We start from the raw sequence: 17,986 nt of genomic DNA, 5'->3' as shown, positions 1-17,986 counted from the left end.
CTAGTGTTCATTTATTGTAGAATTATTTGACCCCTTTTCTTCTATGGCAGCAATTTTTAGCTGAGTATCTCCTCAGTGGAAATAAACATGAATTCTGCAGCTGATGATAAAGTGATACTCAACATGCCCTATTTGATTTCAATACACAGGTGATTTTGGAAGTGGAGTTGAACTGGCTGGCTTTTTATTTTTTTAATTTTTTTTCCTCCCTTAAAACCATTACTACAGTTCTGTCAGTTAATGGGAGGACATGACCATAAATGTGCTGTGTTTCTCAGGAAAGCATTGTGAGGTTGTGGTTGCAGTCAGATTCTTTCCTTTGGCATGAGAGGGAGAGGGAGAGGGAGAGGGAGAGGGAGAGGGAGAGGGAGAGGGAGAGGGAGAGGGAGAGGGAGAGGGAGAGAGAGAGAGAGAGAGAGAGAGAGAAAACAATAATGATTGCTATTTCATTCCCTGTATTTCGGTGGTGATGGTTCAGAGATCGTATGTTATACCATGTTTCAGTACATAATAAGTGAAATTTCTTGGAAAGTTCTCAGCTAGCTCTGACAGAACTTCAGCAGCTGTAAAAGTCCATTATTCAGACATCAAATTATGATTTTATACAATGCAACCATGTCATTATAGAAATAAATGTTATGTTACTCATGCCTGATGTTATATAACAACATTCATTATGAGAAAAATTATGGGTTTTTCATTTGTTTATTTGTAGATCGACGAGGAATTGTGACTCCAGAGTATGCAGCAGAACAGATGAAGGTCATTGAAGACAGAGATACTGTTGTAAACAGCAACAAAACTTATGGCAGTGTGAAAGCCATTCAGACATCAGTGAGTGACAACTATCATACTTATTTTAGTTGTATTGTTGACATATGATGAAGTGTTCAATCTTGTTTCAGCATTTTGGAATACTTCTGGTTATTGTTGTTGTTTGCCACATTTTTGCTCCCTTCACCCCTATCTACACTATTCCTTCTCTTCTCACTTCTAACTATTTATTTGCACGGACCCCTGAAAGTCGCCCTTCAGGCAGCGTAAAGAACTAGTAACTGAGTATTAGCAGTTGTTGAGTATTTGCAGTTGTTGTGATAACCAGTTACCTGTACTGGGAAAATTATTTTTCTAATTGCCAACACTGTGTGCCTTCTCTCCACCACAGTTACAAATGTTGGATACCATTATTGTCACATCTCCAGGAATAATGTTAACTGACATTGAAGTAATAATATTATAATGTATGGCTCACTGTTCATTGTGATCTACATTAAATTAAACACTAATAAAACTGTGAATATTTCACAGCTATTATTTCAGTTCTCCATGCTGTTACTGCTACATGAAGACATTGCCGTCTGTTGATTTCCTTCAGTGTCATGGTTAAAGAGAGCATCAAATGCTACCTAAGTCAGATAAAGTTTTAATTTAATGTTATATTCATGTTTGGGTTCTCAGTACATTTCATGAGTGTTGTTGTTGTCAGTCTGAATATTGGTTTGATGTAGCTCTCCATGCTAGTCTGTCCTTTGCATGCCTCTTCATCTCTGCATGAGTGCCACAACGTACCTCCATTTGAATCTGCTTACTGTGTTCGTTCCTTGGTCTCCCTCTACAATTTTTACGCCTCACACTGCCCTCTAGTGGCATGTTGACAATTCCTTAATGGCTCAGAATGTGCCCATGTCAAGTTGTGTGATAAATTTCTTTTCTCTGCAGTTTGATTCAGTACCTCCTTATTAGTTAAACAGCCTACCCATCTAATCTTTAGCATTATTCTATAGCACAACATTTCAAAATATTGTATTATTTTTTCTGAACTGCTTATCACTCACATTCCATATCTGTACAAGGCTACAGTTCAGAGAGATAGCATCAGAAAAGATTTCCTAACAATTAAATTGGTATTAGATGCTGAAGCAATGCTTTTATTTCTACTGCCAATCAGCATTTTATATCTTCTCTACTTCACCCATCATTTTAATTTTTTTTTGTTTATTTTTTTATTGCCAGCACTGCAACACTAACCTACTACTCACAGTTTCACATTTCCTAATCTAATTGCCTCATCACTGTTGTTGTTGTGGTCTTCAGTCCTGAGACTGGTTTGATGCAGCTCTCCATGCTACTCTATCCTGTGCAAGCTTCTTCATCTCCCAGTACTTACTGCAACCTACGTCCTTCTGAATCTGCTTAGTGTATTCAGCTCTTGGTCTCCCTCTATGATTTGTAGCCTCCACACTGCCCTCCAGTACTAAATTGGTGATCCCTCGGTGTGTCAGAACATGTCCTACCAACGGATCCCTTCTTCTAGTCAAGTTGTGCCACAAGCTCCTCTTCTCCCCAATTATATTCAATACCTCCTCATTAGTTATGTGATCTACCCATCTAATCTTCAGCATTCTGCTGTAGCACCACATTTCGAAAGCTCCTATTCTCTTCTTGTCTAAACTATTTATCGTCCATATTTCACTTCCATACATAGTTACACTCCATACAAATACTTTCAGAAACGACTTTCTGACACTTAAATTTATACTCGATGTTAACAAATTTCTTTTCTTCAGAAATGCTTTCCTTGCCATTGCCAGTCTACATTTTATATCCTCTCTACTTTGACCATTGTCAGTTATTTTTCTCCCCAAATAGCAAAACTCCTTTACAACTTTAAGTGTCTCATTTCCTAATCTAATTCCCTCAGCATCACCCGTCTTAATTCCACTACATTCCATTATCCTCATTTTACTTTTGTTGATGTTCATCTTATATACTCCTCTCAAGACACTGTCCATTCCGTTCAACTGCTTTTCCAAGTCCTTTGCTGTCTCTGACAGAATTACAATGTCATTGGCGAACCTCAAAGTTTTGATTTCTTCTCCTTGGATTTTAATACCTACTCTGATCTTTTCTTTTGTTTCCTTTATTGCTTGCTCAATATACAGATTGAATAATATCGGTGATGGGCTACAACCCTGTCACTCCCTTCCCAACCACTGCTTCCCTTTCATACCCCTCGACTCTTACAACTGCCATCTGGTTTCTGTACAAATTGTAAATAGCATTTTTCTCCCTGTATTTTACCCCTGCCACCTTCAGAATTTGAAAGAGACTATTCCAATCAACATTGTCAAAAGCTTTCTCTAAGTCTACAAATGCTAGAAATGTAGGATTGACTTTCCTTAAACTTTCTTCTAAGATAAGTTGTAGGGTCAGTATTGCCTCACGTGTTCCAACATTTCTACGGAATCCAAACTGATCTTCCCTGAGGTTAGCTTCTTCAGTTTTTCCATTCGTCTGTAAAGAATTTGCGTTAGTATTTTGGAGCTGTGACTTATTAAACTGATAGTTCGGTAATTTTCACATCTGTCAACACCTGCTTTCTTTGGGATTGGAATTAAAATATTCTTCTTGAAGTCTGAGGGTATTTCGCCTGTCTCATACATCTTGCTCACCAGATGGTAGAGTTTTGTCAGGACTGGCTCTCCCAAGGCTGTCAGTAGTTCTAATGGAATGTTGTCAACTCCTGGGGCCTTGTTTCGACTCAGGTCTTTGAGTGCTCTGTCAAACTCTTTACGCAGTATCATATCTCCCATTTCATCTTCATCTTCACCTACATCGTCTTCCATTTCCATAATACTGTCCTCAAGTACGTCGCCCTTGTATAGACCCCTCTACATACTCCTTCCACCTTTCTGCTTTCCTTTCTTTGCTTAGAACTGGGTTTCCACCAAAGTCCTTGATATTCATGCAAGTGGTTCTCTTTTCTCCAAAGGTCTTTTTAATTTTCCTGTAAGCCGTATCTATCTTACCCCCTAGTGAGATAAGCCTCTACATCCTTAAATTTGCCCTCTAACCATCCCTGCTTAACCATTTTGCACTTCCTGTCTATCTCATTTTTGAGACGTTTGTATTCCTTTTTGCCTGCTTCATTTACTGCATTTTTATATTTCTCCTTTCATCAATTAAATTCAATATTTCTTCTGTTATCATCACTACTTGATATAATTTGATCACAACCAATTGCCATTGTTTTACTTTTGTTGATGTTCATCTTATAATGTCTTTTCTAGATACTATCCAATCCATTCATGTGTTCTTCCAGTATATTTTTCCATCTCTGACAGAATGACAGTCATTGGCAAAGCTTAACATTTTCATATCTTCTTCCTGAACTTTTAATTCCATTTCATAATTTCTACTTGGATTCCTTTCTGCCTGCTCAGGTGGGATTATACTAGGCATGGTATTCACCTTAACATGAAAAGGAATGGTGAATTGGTTGGGAAAATAGCAGGAAAGTTAAAGGGAGGAGGCACTGTCATGAGTGATAAAATACCAGTGCTTTTAGGGTTCAGAAAAGACCTTTTTAGGGTAGGGATGAGAGAAAGAAACAAAGTCTTAAGAGAGTTTAGGCTTGAGACAAACCTTCAGTTTGAGAAAGAAACCAAGAAACATAATTCTATCTTATTACATCAGCATAAACAGCTGTTTGTTAAGTATTTTCAGTAGTCATTAGAAATTTCAACTCTACCCAATTTTCATTCAGTCGATGTGAAATGTCAGCTATCTTTATTGCATCAAAATATTTGAGGACTGAGAAATAAAATTAATGAATTAATTATCTGCATAGGTGAATTAGTCCTCAAATCCAGGTGATACAATCTGCCTCTCTGAACATCATCACTGGTACAGAACTTCTAATTGTTGCAGGATTTAGGTTAGCATCTCACTTCTGTAGAGCAGAAATGGAGAAAGGAGGAGTTGCCACATTCATCAGGGACTATCATAAATTTAAGAAAATAGACATTCATAAATTTTGCCTAGAACAGCATTTGGAAGCAAGTGCAATAGAAGTAAAATTTCACAAAAAAATTCTTCATAATATTAAGTGTATATCAAACACCTGCAGGTAACTTCAATCTGCTCGTAAACCACCTTGAAGCTGTACTGGCCCATTTAACAACCAAAAACAGAGATAGTGGTTGCTGCTGACTTCGATGTAGATTTCCTTAAAGACTCTCCCAGTAAGAACTTATTTGAGTTAGTAACACTATCATTCAACCTAATTCCCACTGTAACGTTCCCCACTAGAGTAGCCAGTTGCTCACAAACAGCCAACATCTTCATAGAAAAGTCCAATGAACAAAATTATATTACAAAACCAGTAGTCAATGGCCTCTCAGATCATGACATGCAGTTCCTTCTGTTCCTTCTGTTAAATGTTCAGGGTATAAAATCTGTTAAATCTGAGCTCAAGAGAGTAATCAATAAGCCAAAAATGGATTATTTTAGGACACTCCTCAGAGACATTCAGTGGAGCAATGTTTACAGTGCTCATGTCATGAATGAAACATATAACATTTTTGTGAATAAAGTGCTTACCTTATTTGAACACTGTTTTCTCCAAAACTAACCAAGGTTAGAGCAAAGTCTACAAAGAAGCCATGGATTACTCAAGGAGTAGGGGTATCTTGTAAAACAAAAAAGAAAACTGTATCTGTCAATCTGAAACAGTTCTGATGTTGATGCTATAGTACATTGCAAGAAATACTGCAAAATATTAAAAACTGTAATACGGTTATCAAAGCAAATATATTACAAGGAAAAGATAGTCGTGTCAGATAACAAAATACAGTAAGGGATATAGTGAAGGAGGAGACCGGTAAAACCAGACATGAAGAGGGACAACTAGCATTAAGAGTAAATGATACATTGGTGACAGATGTGTATAGTATTGCAGAACTTTTTGACAAACATTTTATAACTGTTACTCAAAAGATGGGATTGTCATGTTCTGTAGATGCTGCTATGGAATACCTCAGACGAGACATTTCAAGAAACTTCCATAATATGAATTTGACCCCCACAATCCCAGCAGAAGTAATGTCCATCATAAAATCTTTAAAATCAAAAACATCTAGTGGGTATGATGATATATCAACAAAGTTAATTAAAGAATGTGATTCTAACTTACGTAACATATTAAGCTATCTGTGTAACCAGTCGTTCATCAGTGGAATATTTCCTGAATGTGTGAAATATGCTGAAGTTAAGCCATTGTTTAAGAAGGGAGGTAAAGAAATAGCATCAAATTTCCATCCAATTTCGCTTTTGCCAGCATTCTCAAAAATTTTAGAAAATGTAATGTACAATCGGCTTTATAACCATCTTATCATGAATAACATGCTGTCAAAGTCACAGTTTGGATTTCTAAAGGGTTCTGATACTAAGAAGGCCATTTTCACTTACAGTGAAAATGTACTTAAATCATTAGACAAAAAATTGCAGGCAGCTAGTATATTTTGTGATCTGTCAAATGCATTTGACTGTGTAAATCACAATATCCTTTTAGGTAAATTAGAATATTATGGTGTAACAGGAAATGCTACAAAATGGTTCAAATCTTATATCTCTGACAGGAAACAAAGGGTGTTATTAGGAAAGAGACATGTATCAAGCTATCAGGCATCATCCAACTGGGAACTAATTACATGTGGGGTCACACAAGGTCTCATCCTTTTTCTTGTGTATATCAGTGACCTTTCATCAGTAACATTACCAGATGCCAAGTTTGTATTGTTTGCTGATGATACAAACATTGCAATAAATAGCAAATCAGGTGTAGTCTTAGAAAGATTGGCTGATAAAATATTTGTGGACGTTAATCACTGGTTCCTAGCCAATTCTTTGTCACTAAACTTTGAAAAAACACACTACATGCAGCTCAGAACTTGTAAGGGGTGTCCCACGAGTATATGCCTAACATATGATGACAAGCAGGTAGAATAAGTGCACAGTGTTAAATTCTTGAGATTGCAGCTTGATAATAAATTAAACTGGGAGGAGCAACCGCAGAACTGCTGAAGTGTCTTAACAAATCTCTATTTGCATTGCGAATTGTCAGACATAGGGGATATAAAAATGAAAGATCTGGCTCACTATGCTTACTTTCATTCCATAATGTCGTACGGGCTTATTTTTTGGGCTAATTCATCGAGTCAAGCTAAAGTTTTCCAGACACAAAAACATGCAATAAGAGTTGTATGTGGTGTGAGCTCAAGAACATCTTGCAGAAGCCTGTTTAGGGAACTAGGGATACTAACTACTGCTTCCCAGTACATTTATTCCTTGATGAAATTTGTCATTAAAAATATATCACTTTTTCAAACCAACAACTCAGTTCATGGAATCATTACTAGAAATAAGAATAATCCTCACAAGGATTTAAAGTCACATAATCTTGAACAAAAAGGTGTGCAGGAACACACATTTTCAATAACGTGCCAGCGGCCACACCCAATCTAACTTCTGCACCATTTCAGCGCAGTAATGTGTTCATTGTAAATAAGTATTGTAGTAGTTATATTGTTCTATTATATGTTTATTACCTTATGAGTGTTTGTAAAATGATTCTTTCATATAGTGTTAATTAAAAAAATGATGATCATTCCACTTGGAACCTGTGGAAGGTACATTAGCTTATTTGTTTCGGTTGTAAATATTTGTCATGTATTATTGTTTTTCTGACATGTTCTACATCCTGGACGGCCTCCTCATTACGGATCAATTGGGAATGAAAGTAAATCTAATCTAAAAAAAACCTAATCTGTACATATTGAATAATATAAGGGATGAGTTGCAACCTTGTCTCACTCCCTTTTCCAACTATGGCTTTCTTTTCAAGTCTGCAGTTTGTTTTCTGTACAAATTTTAGACAACCTTTTGCTCCCTCTCTTTGATCCCTGCTACCTTCAGAGTAATTTTCCTGTATTTCTGCAGAAGGCAAACTAATCTTCCACGATATTGACGTCTACCAGTTTTTCCAGTCTTCTGTAAATAATTCATGTCAATATTTTGCAACCATGACTTAATAGTTGATGGTCCAATAGTATTTGCACTTGTCAGCACCTGTGTTCTTTGGAATTGTAATTATTTTCTTCCTGAAGTCTGAGGGTATTTTACCAGTCACATCACAGGCTCCTGAGGATCTCAATGGTTCTGAAGGAATGTCATATATTCCAGGAGCATTATGTCTTCCAGTACTCTGTTAAATTCTTATCGCAGCACCATATCATCCATCTCATCACCTACGTCCTGTTCCCTTTCAGTAAGTTTTCTCAAGTTTGTTTTCCTTATAAAGAACCTTTATGTATTCCTTCCAACTTTCCTTTCTTTGCTTGGTACTGGCCTGTCATCTCAGCTCTTGATATTCAGTCACTTCTGTCTTCTCCAAAGGTATTGCAAATTTTCCTCCAAAGATACCTCTAGTTTTCCTAAAGGTGGCATCTATCTTTCACGTAGTTATGCATGCTTCTACAGCCTTGTGTATGCCCTCTAACCATTCCTGTTTCATGATTACTGGTAGCTTATTAGTGAAATTTGTCACACAGTATAGGACCTCATTCTGAACTCAAGATTTCAAATATTATGTTCTTCTTCTTCTTCGTCTTAGGATACAGCAGCAGAAGCAGAAGCAGCATCAGAATCACCATATTCCATTCAGCCTTCTCTGTCTGATAAAATACTCCTCTAGATTTCCCATCCAGAGTCTTCAGCTATATGCATGCAAAAGTTGAATTCCCTGTTTTCTATCATCGTCGACCCATCTTCCATTATATCATGATCTCAATCCTTTCTAATATCTTGGTTTCCAGCAAACAACTACCTTGGTGCTTCTACCATCTATTTGCTTGACTACATTGCCATTCACCTTCATTTCAGTTTCATTACAGCCATAATTACTTCTTCCATTCCAGTCTGTTTCCTTATCTATTTGTTGATTTCCAGTACCTCCTGGTAAACCAAACATGCATATCTCCATCACTCATTTGGTCAACCACAGTTTTTGAATGGTTTTCACATTTAAAATTCATGTTTTATTGCACAAGTCCAATCTGCTAATACACATGACTTCTGAATGTTTCTTTTCACACTTATTTGAAGCATAGTTTTGAAAACCTTAAATGTGGTTTATCAAAAGCCCTCTGTCATTCTTATTCATCCGTTAATTTCATTTGCTGTCCTTAATATGAAAACTCATTAACTGGTTGTATGACTTCAGTGTTAATTTATACTAATTTCTTTTTAATTTGTTAATGATACATTTCTTTGGCTTTATTGTAATTGACTTTCAAGCATTCTTTAAAAATTTCTCTATGAATTTATTCTATTTATTGCTGGAGTTAATCTGCATTAGGAGCAAACAGTGTAAGATCATCGCCAAAATGCTTCTTTTTTTCCAACTTGAGGGTCTGAGAAACTTTCATTGGATTGTAGAGAATGATTTGAATGGTATAGAATCTCCTTGCCTGACTCCTCTTTCAGTTTTGAATTTTTCTGTATTGTAATGGAGTATAATGGAATCTGTAGCAGTGACATCTGTATTCTTCAATATACTAACATTAGTAACTCAGTGCCTTGTTTCTCCATGTTTACCAGTAGTTTTATTGAAACTGAGTCAATAGCTTTCTCAAAATCTATTAATCCCAGACAAAATGATGATCCATACTCATAGCTCTGCTCTGTACTTTCTTTCATTACTTGCAGATGGTTCATCCACTTCTAGAGGCGACTCATTCATTTGCCTGCTGAAAGTCTTTTTTTTGTGTGTGTAATTGATTACAGTTTCAGTGACTATTTTGTACATTATGGAGAGGAGGCTGATTATTTCTTCCATTTTGTCTGTACCTTTATCTGTGAAGTAGGATAACTATAAAATATTGCAGTTTTGTGGAATTGTCTTCTCTCAAAATTAATTTTGCAAGTTGCCTTTGTATGTGTACCTCTAGCTTTAATCTTTCTGTTGAAGCACCATCATCTCCCACCATCTTTCCTTTCTTCGCACCTCAAGTGGCTTTACATATTTCTCTAGTACTACATCATGAAATTCGTTGCTAATTGTTTCTGATTCATTTCTTGAACAATACCAACAGTGAAGAAACCTGGGAATGTTTGTTCAGTTTTCTGTCTGGTGTTAGTTACTGAGCCATCTGCCAACTTAACTAATAAAATGTAGTTTCTATCCAACATTATTTCTAATTTTTAAAATTCTAATAGTGTTCCCATTTGTTTCTTTTAACAAATTTTCATTGTATTTACACATCCTTGTCAAGACATTTATGCATAGTTCAGTTTACTTCAACATTTAGAATAATGCTCAAGTGTGTGGGTCCCGCACTAAATAGAACTAACAAGTGATATTGAGCATGTGCCTAGAAGGGCCGCATGAATGGTCACAGGTTTGTTTGACCCATGGAAGAGAGTCATGGGGATTCTGGAAAAACTGAATTAGTAGTCATTTAAAGATAGATGCAGTCAATTGAGTGAAAATTACCAGCTTTATGTGAGGAATCTAGGAATATACTAATGTCTTCAATGTGTTGCCCCCATAGGGATTGCAAAGACAATTTTGGACTGGTTATATATTGCACACAAAAATGTTAAGCAATCATTCTTTCCATATGTGAATGGAAGAGGAAGTAACCCTCGTAACTGATACAATTGGAAGTGTCCACTATCTCGCATTTCACAATGGGTTGCAGAGTATAAATATAGATGTATATATTCTGGATCTTCGTATTATTGTTTATCTGAAACTCTTGCAGTTTCTGTATAGCTGTCTTGCTCCGTTTAAGCTTTTTATGAGTATAAAAGCCTGCAAATAATATAAAGGCCATGTTCGCTTAGATATAACTTGCTGAGACCTCTCCAAGGCTTTTATATAATATTTAGTTGGAACTAACACACATTAATTTTACTGCTCACATTTGTGACATAAACACACTTTGTTTCAGAGAGAATTCATCAGAAGATTGTATGACAAGACAGATGACATTCGTACTGTAAAGTCTTGATAGATATTGTTAGCATCATTGTTGGTGTGTTTCATCAACAGTAATCATTTTCTGACTACGTGTGTCCCTCATTGGTATTCACAAATCACCAGCCAGTCTGAATTATCAGATACAAAATTCGATAATTTAATTTTCTGGAGTACATTAAAAGATGCTATAGGTTACTCTTACCTGCTATATTCCAGTAAAACCTCGCTTTTACGCTTTTCAAGGAACTTCAAAAAAATTGTGTAAAATGCGGGTATATGTAGAATGTGGGAAATAACATTTTAAGCCATAAAAGTTATGTAAAGGATACTCCTTTGCTTTATGCACTTTATCTGTGATATATCTAAAAACAAAGATGATGTGATTTACCAAACGAAAGCGCTGGCAGGTTGATAGATACACAAACATACACACAAAATTCAAGCTTTCACAACCAACAGTTGCTTCATCAGGAAAGAGTGAAGGAGAGGGAAAGACGAAAGGATGTGGGTTTTAAGGGAGAGCGTAAAGAATCATTCCAATCCTGGGAGTGGAAAGACTTACCTTAAGGGGAAAAAGGACAGGTATACACACACACACACACACACACACACACACACACACACACACACACACACATCCATCCGCACATACAGTCACAAGCAGACATTTGTAAACGCAAAGAGTTTGGGCAGAGATGTCAGTCGAGGCAGATGTACAGAGGCAAAGATGTTGTTGAAAGACAGGTGAGGTATGAGTGGCAGCAGGTTGAAATTAGCGGAGGTTGAGGCTTGGTGGATAACGAGATGAATGGATATACTGAAGGGCAAGTTCCCATCTCCAGAGTTCTGACAGGTTGGTGTTAGTGGGAAGTATCCAGATAATCCGGACGGTGTAACACTGTGCTTAGATGTGCTGGCCGTGCACCAAGGCATGTTAAGCCACAGGGTGATCCTCATTACCAACAAACACTGTCTGCCTGTTTCCATTCATGCGAATGGACAGTTTGTTGCTGGTCATTCCCACATAGAAAGTTTCACAGTGTAGGCAGGTCACGTGGGTGCTTTCACACATGGCTCTGCCTTTGCTTGTGTACACCTTCCGGGTTACAGGACTGGAGTAGGTGGTTGTGGGAGGGTACATGGGACAGGTTTTACACTGGGGGCGGTTACAAGGGTAGGAGCCAGAGGGTAGGGAAGGTGGTTTGTGGATTTCATAGGGATGAACTAAGAGGTTACGAAGGTTAGGTGGACGGCAGAAAGACACTCTTGGTGGAGTGGGGAGGATTTCATGAAGGATTGATCTCATTTCAGGGCAGGATTTCAGGGCAGGATTTGAGGAAGTTGTATCCCTGCTGGAGAGCCACATTCAGAGTCTGATCCAGTCCCGGAAAGTATCCTGTCACAAGTGGGGCACTTTTGGGGTTCTTCTGTGGGAGGTTCTGGGTTTGTGGGGATGAGGAAGTGGCTCTAGTTATTTGCTTCTGTACCAGGTTGGGGGGGTAGTTGCGGTATGCAAAAGCTGTTTTCAGGTTGTTGGTGTAATGGTTCAGGGATTCCGGACTGGAGCAGATTCGTTTGCCACGAAGACCTAGGCTGTAAGGAAGGGACCGTTTGATGTGGAATGGGTGGCAGCTGTCATAATGGAGGTACTGTTGCTTGTTCGTAGGTTTGATGTGGACGGACGTGTGAAGCTGGCCATTGGACAGATGGAGGTCAACGTCAAGGAAAGTGACATGGGGTTTGGAGTAGGACCAGGTGAATCTTATGGAACCAAAGGAGTTGAGGTTAGAGAGGAAATTCTGGAGTTCTTCTTCACTGTGAGTCCAGATCATGAAGATCTCACCAATAAATCTTGTACCAAACTTTGGGTTGGCAGGCTTGGGTAACCAAGAAGGCTTCCTCTAAGTGACCCATGAATAGGTTGGCATATGCCTGGAATCCTTACCCAATCTGTTACCCCCGGAAACCATCCTTGTAACCATTGATGCCTCTTCCTTGTACTCAAATATTCCACACGTCCAGGGCCACGTTGCGATGGAGCACTTCCTTTCATGCCGATCACCTGCCACCCTACCTAAAACCTCTTTCCTCATTACCTTAGCCAGCTTCATCCTAGCCCACAACTACTTCACTTTCAAAGGCCAGACATACCAACAATTAAAGGGAACAACCATGGGTACCAGGATGGCCCCCTCGTATGCCAACCTATTCATGGGTCGCTTAGTAGAAGCCTTCTTGGTTACCCAAACCTGCAAACCCAAAGTTTGGTACAAGATTTATTGATGACATCTTCATGATCTGGACTCACAGTGAAGAAGAATTCCAGAATTTCCTCTCCAACCTCAACTTCTTTGGTTCCATCAGATTCACCTGGTCCTACTCCAAATCCCATGTCACTTTCCTTGACGTTGACCTCCATCTGTCCAATGACCAGCTTCACATGTCCGTCCACATCAAACATGCAAACAAGCAACACTACCTCCATTATGACAGCTGCCACCCATTCCACATCAAACGATCCCTTCCTTACAGCCTAGGTCTTCGTGGCAAACGAATCTGCTCCAGTCCGGAATCCCTGAACCATTACACCAACAACCTGAAAACAGCTTTCGCATCCCACAACTACCCTCCTGACCTGGTACAGAAGTAAATAACCAGAGCCGCTTCCTCATCCCCACAAACCCAGAACCTCCCACAGAAGAACCCCAAAAGTGGCCCACTTGTGACAGGATACTTTCTGGGACTGGATCAGACTCTGAATGTGGCTCTCCAGCAGGGATACGACTTCCTCAAATCCTGCCCTGAAATGAGATCCATCCTTCATGAAATCCTCCCCACTCCACCAAGAGTGTCTTTCCGCCGTCCACCTAACCTTTGTAACTCTTAGTTCATCCCTATGAAATCCCCAAGCCGCCTTCCCTACCCTCTGGCTCCTACCCTTGTAACCGCCCCGGTGTAAAACCTGTCCCATGCACCCTCCCACCACCACCTACTCCAGTCCTGTAACCCGGAAGGTGTACATGATCAAAGGCAGAGCCACATGTGAAAGCACCCACGTGATTTACCAACTGACCTGCCTACACTGTGAAGCTTTCTATGTGGGAATGGCCAGCAACAAACTGTCCATTCGCATGAATGGAAACAGGCAGACAGTGTTTGTTGGTAATGAGGATCACCCTGTGGCTAAACATGCCTTGGTGCACGGCCAGCACATCTTGGTACAGTGTTACACCGTCCGGGTTATCGGGATACTTCCCACTAACACCAACCTGTCAGAAGTCCGGAGATGGGAACTTGCCCTTCAGTATATCCATTCCTCTCGTTATCCACCAGGCCTCAACCTGTGCTAATTTCAAGTTGCTGCCGCTCATACCTCACCCGTCTTTCAACACATCTTTGCCTCTGTACTTCCGCCTCAACTGACATCTCTGCCCAAACTCTTTGCATTTACAAATGTCTGCTTGTGACTGTGTGTGTGTGTGTGTGTGTGTGTGTGTGTGTGTGTGTACCTGTCCTTTTTTCCCCCTAAGGTAAGTCTTTCCGCTCCCGGGATTGGAATGACTCCTTACCCTCTCCCTTAAAACCCACATCCTTTCGTCTTTCCCTCTCCTTCCCTCTTTCCTGATGAAGCAACCGTTGGTTGTGAATGCTTGAATTGTGTGTATGTTTGTGTATCTATCAACCTGCCAGCACTTTCGTTTGGTAAGTCACATCATCTTTGTTTTTAGATATATTTTTCCCACGTGGAATGGTTCCCTCTATTATATTCGTATCATTAATTTGAACCCAGCAATTATCTGTGATATATGTCTGTAACAGACATTAAAAGACTTGTTTACCATCTAATAAAGGTTTATTATCTAATAAACTGCTGATGTAACTGGAACTGGTAACTGTCTGGGAAGTAGGAATCTTTGACTCAGTTTCATACGCCATAATCAACATATTTGAAAGTCTGCAGCTATCATTCATTATTTAAATAATAAAGTACTGCACTAGTTACATATTTTTCATGTTTAGCACTATGCGTTTTGAGAATTTTTCCTCATTGTCAAGTGTAAATGTCTGCATAAATGTTTTATGTGCTGTTTGAATATGTGTCTTTCTGTGTCTTGCACTGTAGTCATCTTTTTAAGGTTATCAGGTACTGTGCCTCCTCACTTATGTGGAAAACCACACACATGCAAACTATCACTCACATTGTTTGTTTGTGTAACATCACAAAAAATACATATGTAAATACTGCACTTGACAACAAGAATAAATTCTTGGAATATGTTTTCCTCAGCATGAAAAAAATATGTAACTGCCGCTGTGTTTAAACTAAAAGTATTTGAGCAACGCAAAACTAATGATGTTGTCAGCTAGCGCTATTAGTGGCCAAACACCGAATTACACTGCATATGGTTTGGTTAGACAAAGTTGTGACAATGATGGCAACAATCACGAAACTACATTTGCGCAGTATAGACAGTTTGGAAATGGATGTGATTGATCATAATGTCTTTATTCAAACAAAACTCCCTCAGCCACCACGCCAAGTAGGGCTTGGCAGTGGCAGGAGATAAGGCACAAATTGTTCCAAATTTTACATGTCTGTGGTTCAGATCTGTTGAGTAGAATGCCCTGGTGTCACGAACTTAACCATGTAACATTTGTAAACACTTCTGGACGGACAACAGTATGCCAGCATCATTTTCTTCTCCACGAACATTTTTTCATAATGTGTAAATCGCGGGAAAATTATAAATATGTTGACCCAAAATCGGGTGCAAATTAAAATTGTGTACATAGGAAATTAGACGGGAACAATAAAAAAAAATATTGTAAATGTTAATTCTGGGAATGTAAAAGAAAAGTTACATTGTACTACGATTTTTTGCATCTGCAGGAAACAATGGGACACAGAACAAGTGTTTGAACTTAAACCTAATATGCTGTAGAGCAATACACTATCTGGCAGAGATTGTTGCACTTTTGGTCCAGAAAAGAATACAGAAATGTTGATAGGCATACTTCAGTAGACACTTGGGATTCATAAATAGATCAGTGCACAAAACATACAGTTTCCATTGTCATACATTAGGGACAGATCTTGCTGAGAACCCAAGAAAATTCTGGTCCTGCACAAAATTATTAAGCAGGTTAAAGGCTTCAGTCCAGTGATGAAGTGATTTGTCTGGTGTGGCAATAGAGATGACAAAAGGAAAGTGGAAATTTTAAATTTCACATTTCACATTCACAAAATCATTCATACAGGAGGATTGTACAGGCTTGCCATCATTTTACTGTCATACAGACTCCTGTATGTAAGTCGTAGAAATAAACATCCCTGACATTGAGAAGCAGTTCAAACAGTTAAAAACACATAAGTCTCCAGGTCCAGATGGAATACCAGTTTGTTCTTAAAGTGAGTACTCTTTGATATTGGCTACTTATTTAACTTATATTTATAATAAACCTCTCACTTGTGCAGAGTCGCAATCAACTGGAAGAAAATGCAATTGAGGTCTGTATATAAGAAGGATAGAGGAACAGATGAATAAAATTACAGACCAGTGTAGTAACATTGCTTTGTTGAGATGGAAAAGCTTCTACCCATTAAACGGTATGGGATTAAAAAGTATTGCTCCAACTTAAATTGCTCTTTTCTTGCCTGACATCTTGGATGAATGGCAGCAGATATATTCCATATTCTTAGTGTTTGACATGGTGCCTCACTGCAGACTGGTAACCAAGGTACAAACATACAGAATAGGTTCCTAGATATGTGAGTGGCTTGAAGACGTTTTATGTATTAAGAGTGCAATATGTTATCCTTGACAATGAGTGTTCATCAGAGGCAAGAATATCGTCAAGGGTGCCACATGGAAGTGTGGTAAGGACTGCCCTTATCATCTACATACATAATTGATCTGATGGACAGGGTGGGCAGCAATCTGGGCTGATGTTAGAGTACAGTACTAATAGTGTAAACAGTTTTTGGTGTTGCTGAGCAACAGCCATACAATGATTTTTAAATGAACAACTCACCATTTGACTGTATTGTTTATTTAATTACGACCCAGGTTTTGGCCTTGTATCTAATTTTCAAGTGATTGAGTTCATGTCATTGACGTACAAGTGCAGAACATCAAACTCAAAATTGACCGTAAATTAAGAATAATAATCGCTCCCCATAAGATCTTGTAGAAAGATGATGAATTTACATCTGGCATTTCATGGGGAGCAGTTATTTTTGTTAATTTAAATTTGGTAATAGAGAAGGAAAACGGTTGACTTTGGTTTAGTGAGAGAATCTTAAGAAAGGGTCATTCATCTGTAAAGGAAACCACGTATAGAACACAGTGTGGCCCATTCTTAAGTGCTGCTCAAGTGTTTGGAATCCCCGCAGGTCGGATTGAAGGAAGACATCGAATCATTTCAGAGACATGCTGATGCTTTAGATATTGGTAGGTTCAGTCAACACATGAGTATTAAGAAGATGCTTCATGAACTCAAGTAGGAATTTCTGGAGGGAAGGTGACACACTTTTTGCAAAACACCATTGAGGAAATTTAGAGACCAACACTTGTGGCTGACTGCAGAATGATTCTGCTGCTACCTGTGTACATTTCATGTGAGGACCCCAAAGACAAGATAAGAGAAATTAGGACTCATGCGGAGGCATATAGACAGTTGCTGTGCCTGCATTCCATTTGCAAGTGGAACAAGAGAGGAAATAACTAGCTGTGATAAAGGGTATCCTCTGCCATGCACTGTATGGTCACTTGCAGAGTATGGATGTGGATGTATATGTTACAATAAAATGTATTGATGACAGATTCAGTCTTTGTAGTGTAACATACTGAGTGCTGCACTCATAACAAAATATTGCTGAAATCATAAAAAATTTTAAGTGTGTTTTATTTCATCAGAATCTCCACGAGATAAGATGCACACCAATACATCTTGTTAATATTTCGATCCCAATACACATTTTGTATCACAGGTTTCACAATTATAAAGCCTTCTTCAGGACACAATTAGTTAGCTGCATTCATGTTCCATGGGTCATTTGTATCATAAATCATAAAGATGCAGAATGAGTCATTTAACACTTACATTGCAGATTAATGTGCAAATATGACTAGATGCTGATCATTTATGAACATTTTTGTTATT

General features: G+C 38.5%; 1 protein-coding gene across 2 annotated transcripts in view; it reads left to right on the top strand.

The window, feature by feature from the left end:
* Positions 1 to 17,986, top strand: part of LOC126283939 (palmitoyltransferase app-like) — a 142,218-nt gene that overhangs the window by 91,861 nt on the left and 32,371 nt on the right. For both annotated transcript variants that reach the window (XM_049982328.1, XM_049982327.1), the window contains exon 7: positions 716 to 834. In XM_049982328.1, coding sequence (XP_049838285.1) covers positions 716 to 834 — 119 coding nt within the window. The remainder of the gene's footprint in view (positions 1 to 715; positions 835 to 17,986) is intronic.

The sequence above is a fragment of the Schistocerca gregaria genome, chromosome 8 (genome assembly GCF_023897955.1).
Source record: "Schistocerca gregaria isolate iqSchGreg1 chromosome 8, iqSchGreg1.2, whole genome shotgun sequence".
Taxonomy (NCBI): domain Eukaryota; kingdom Metazoa; phylum Arthropoda; class Insecta; order Orthoptera; family Acrididae; genus Schistocerca; species Schistocerca gregaria.
This window is presented reverse-complemented; position numbering and strand designations above follow the sequence as displayed.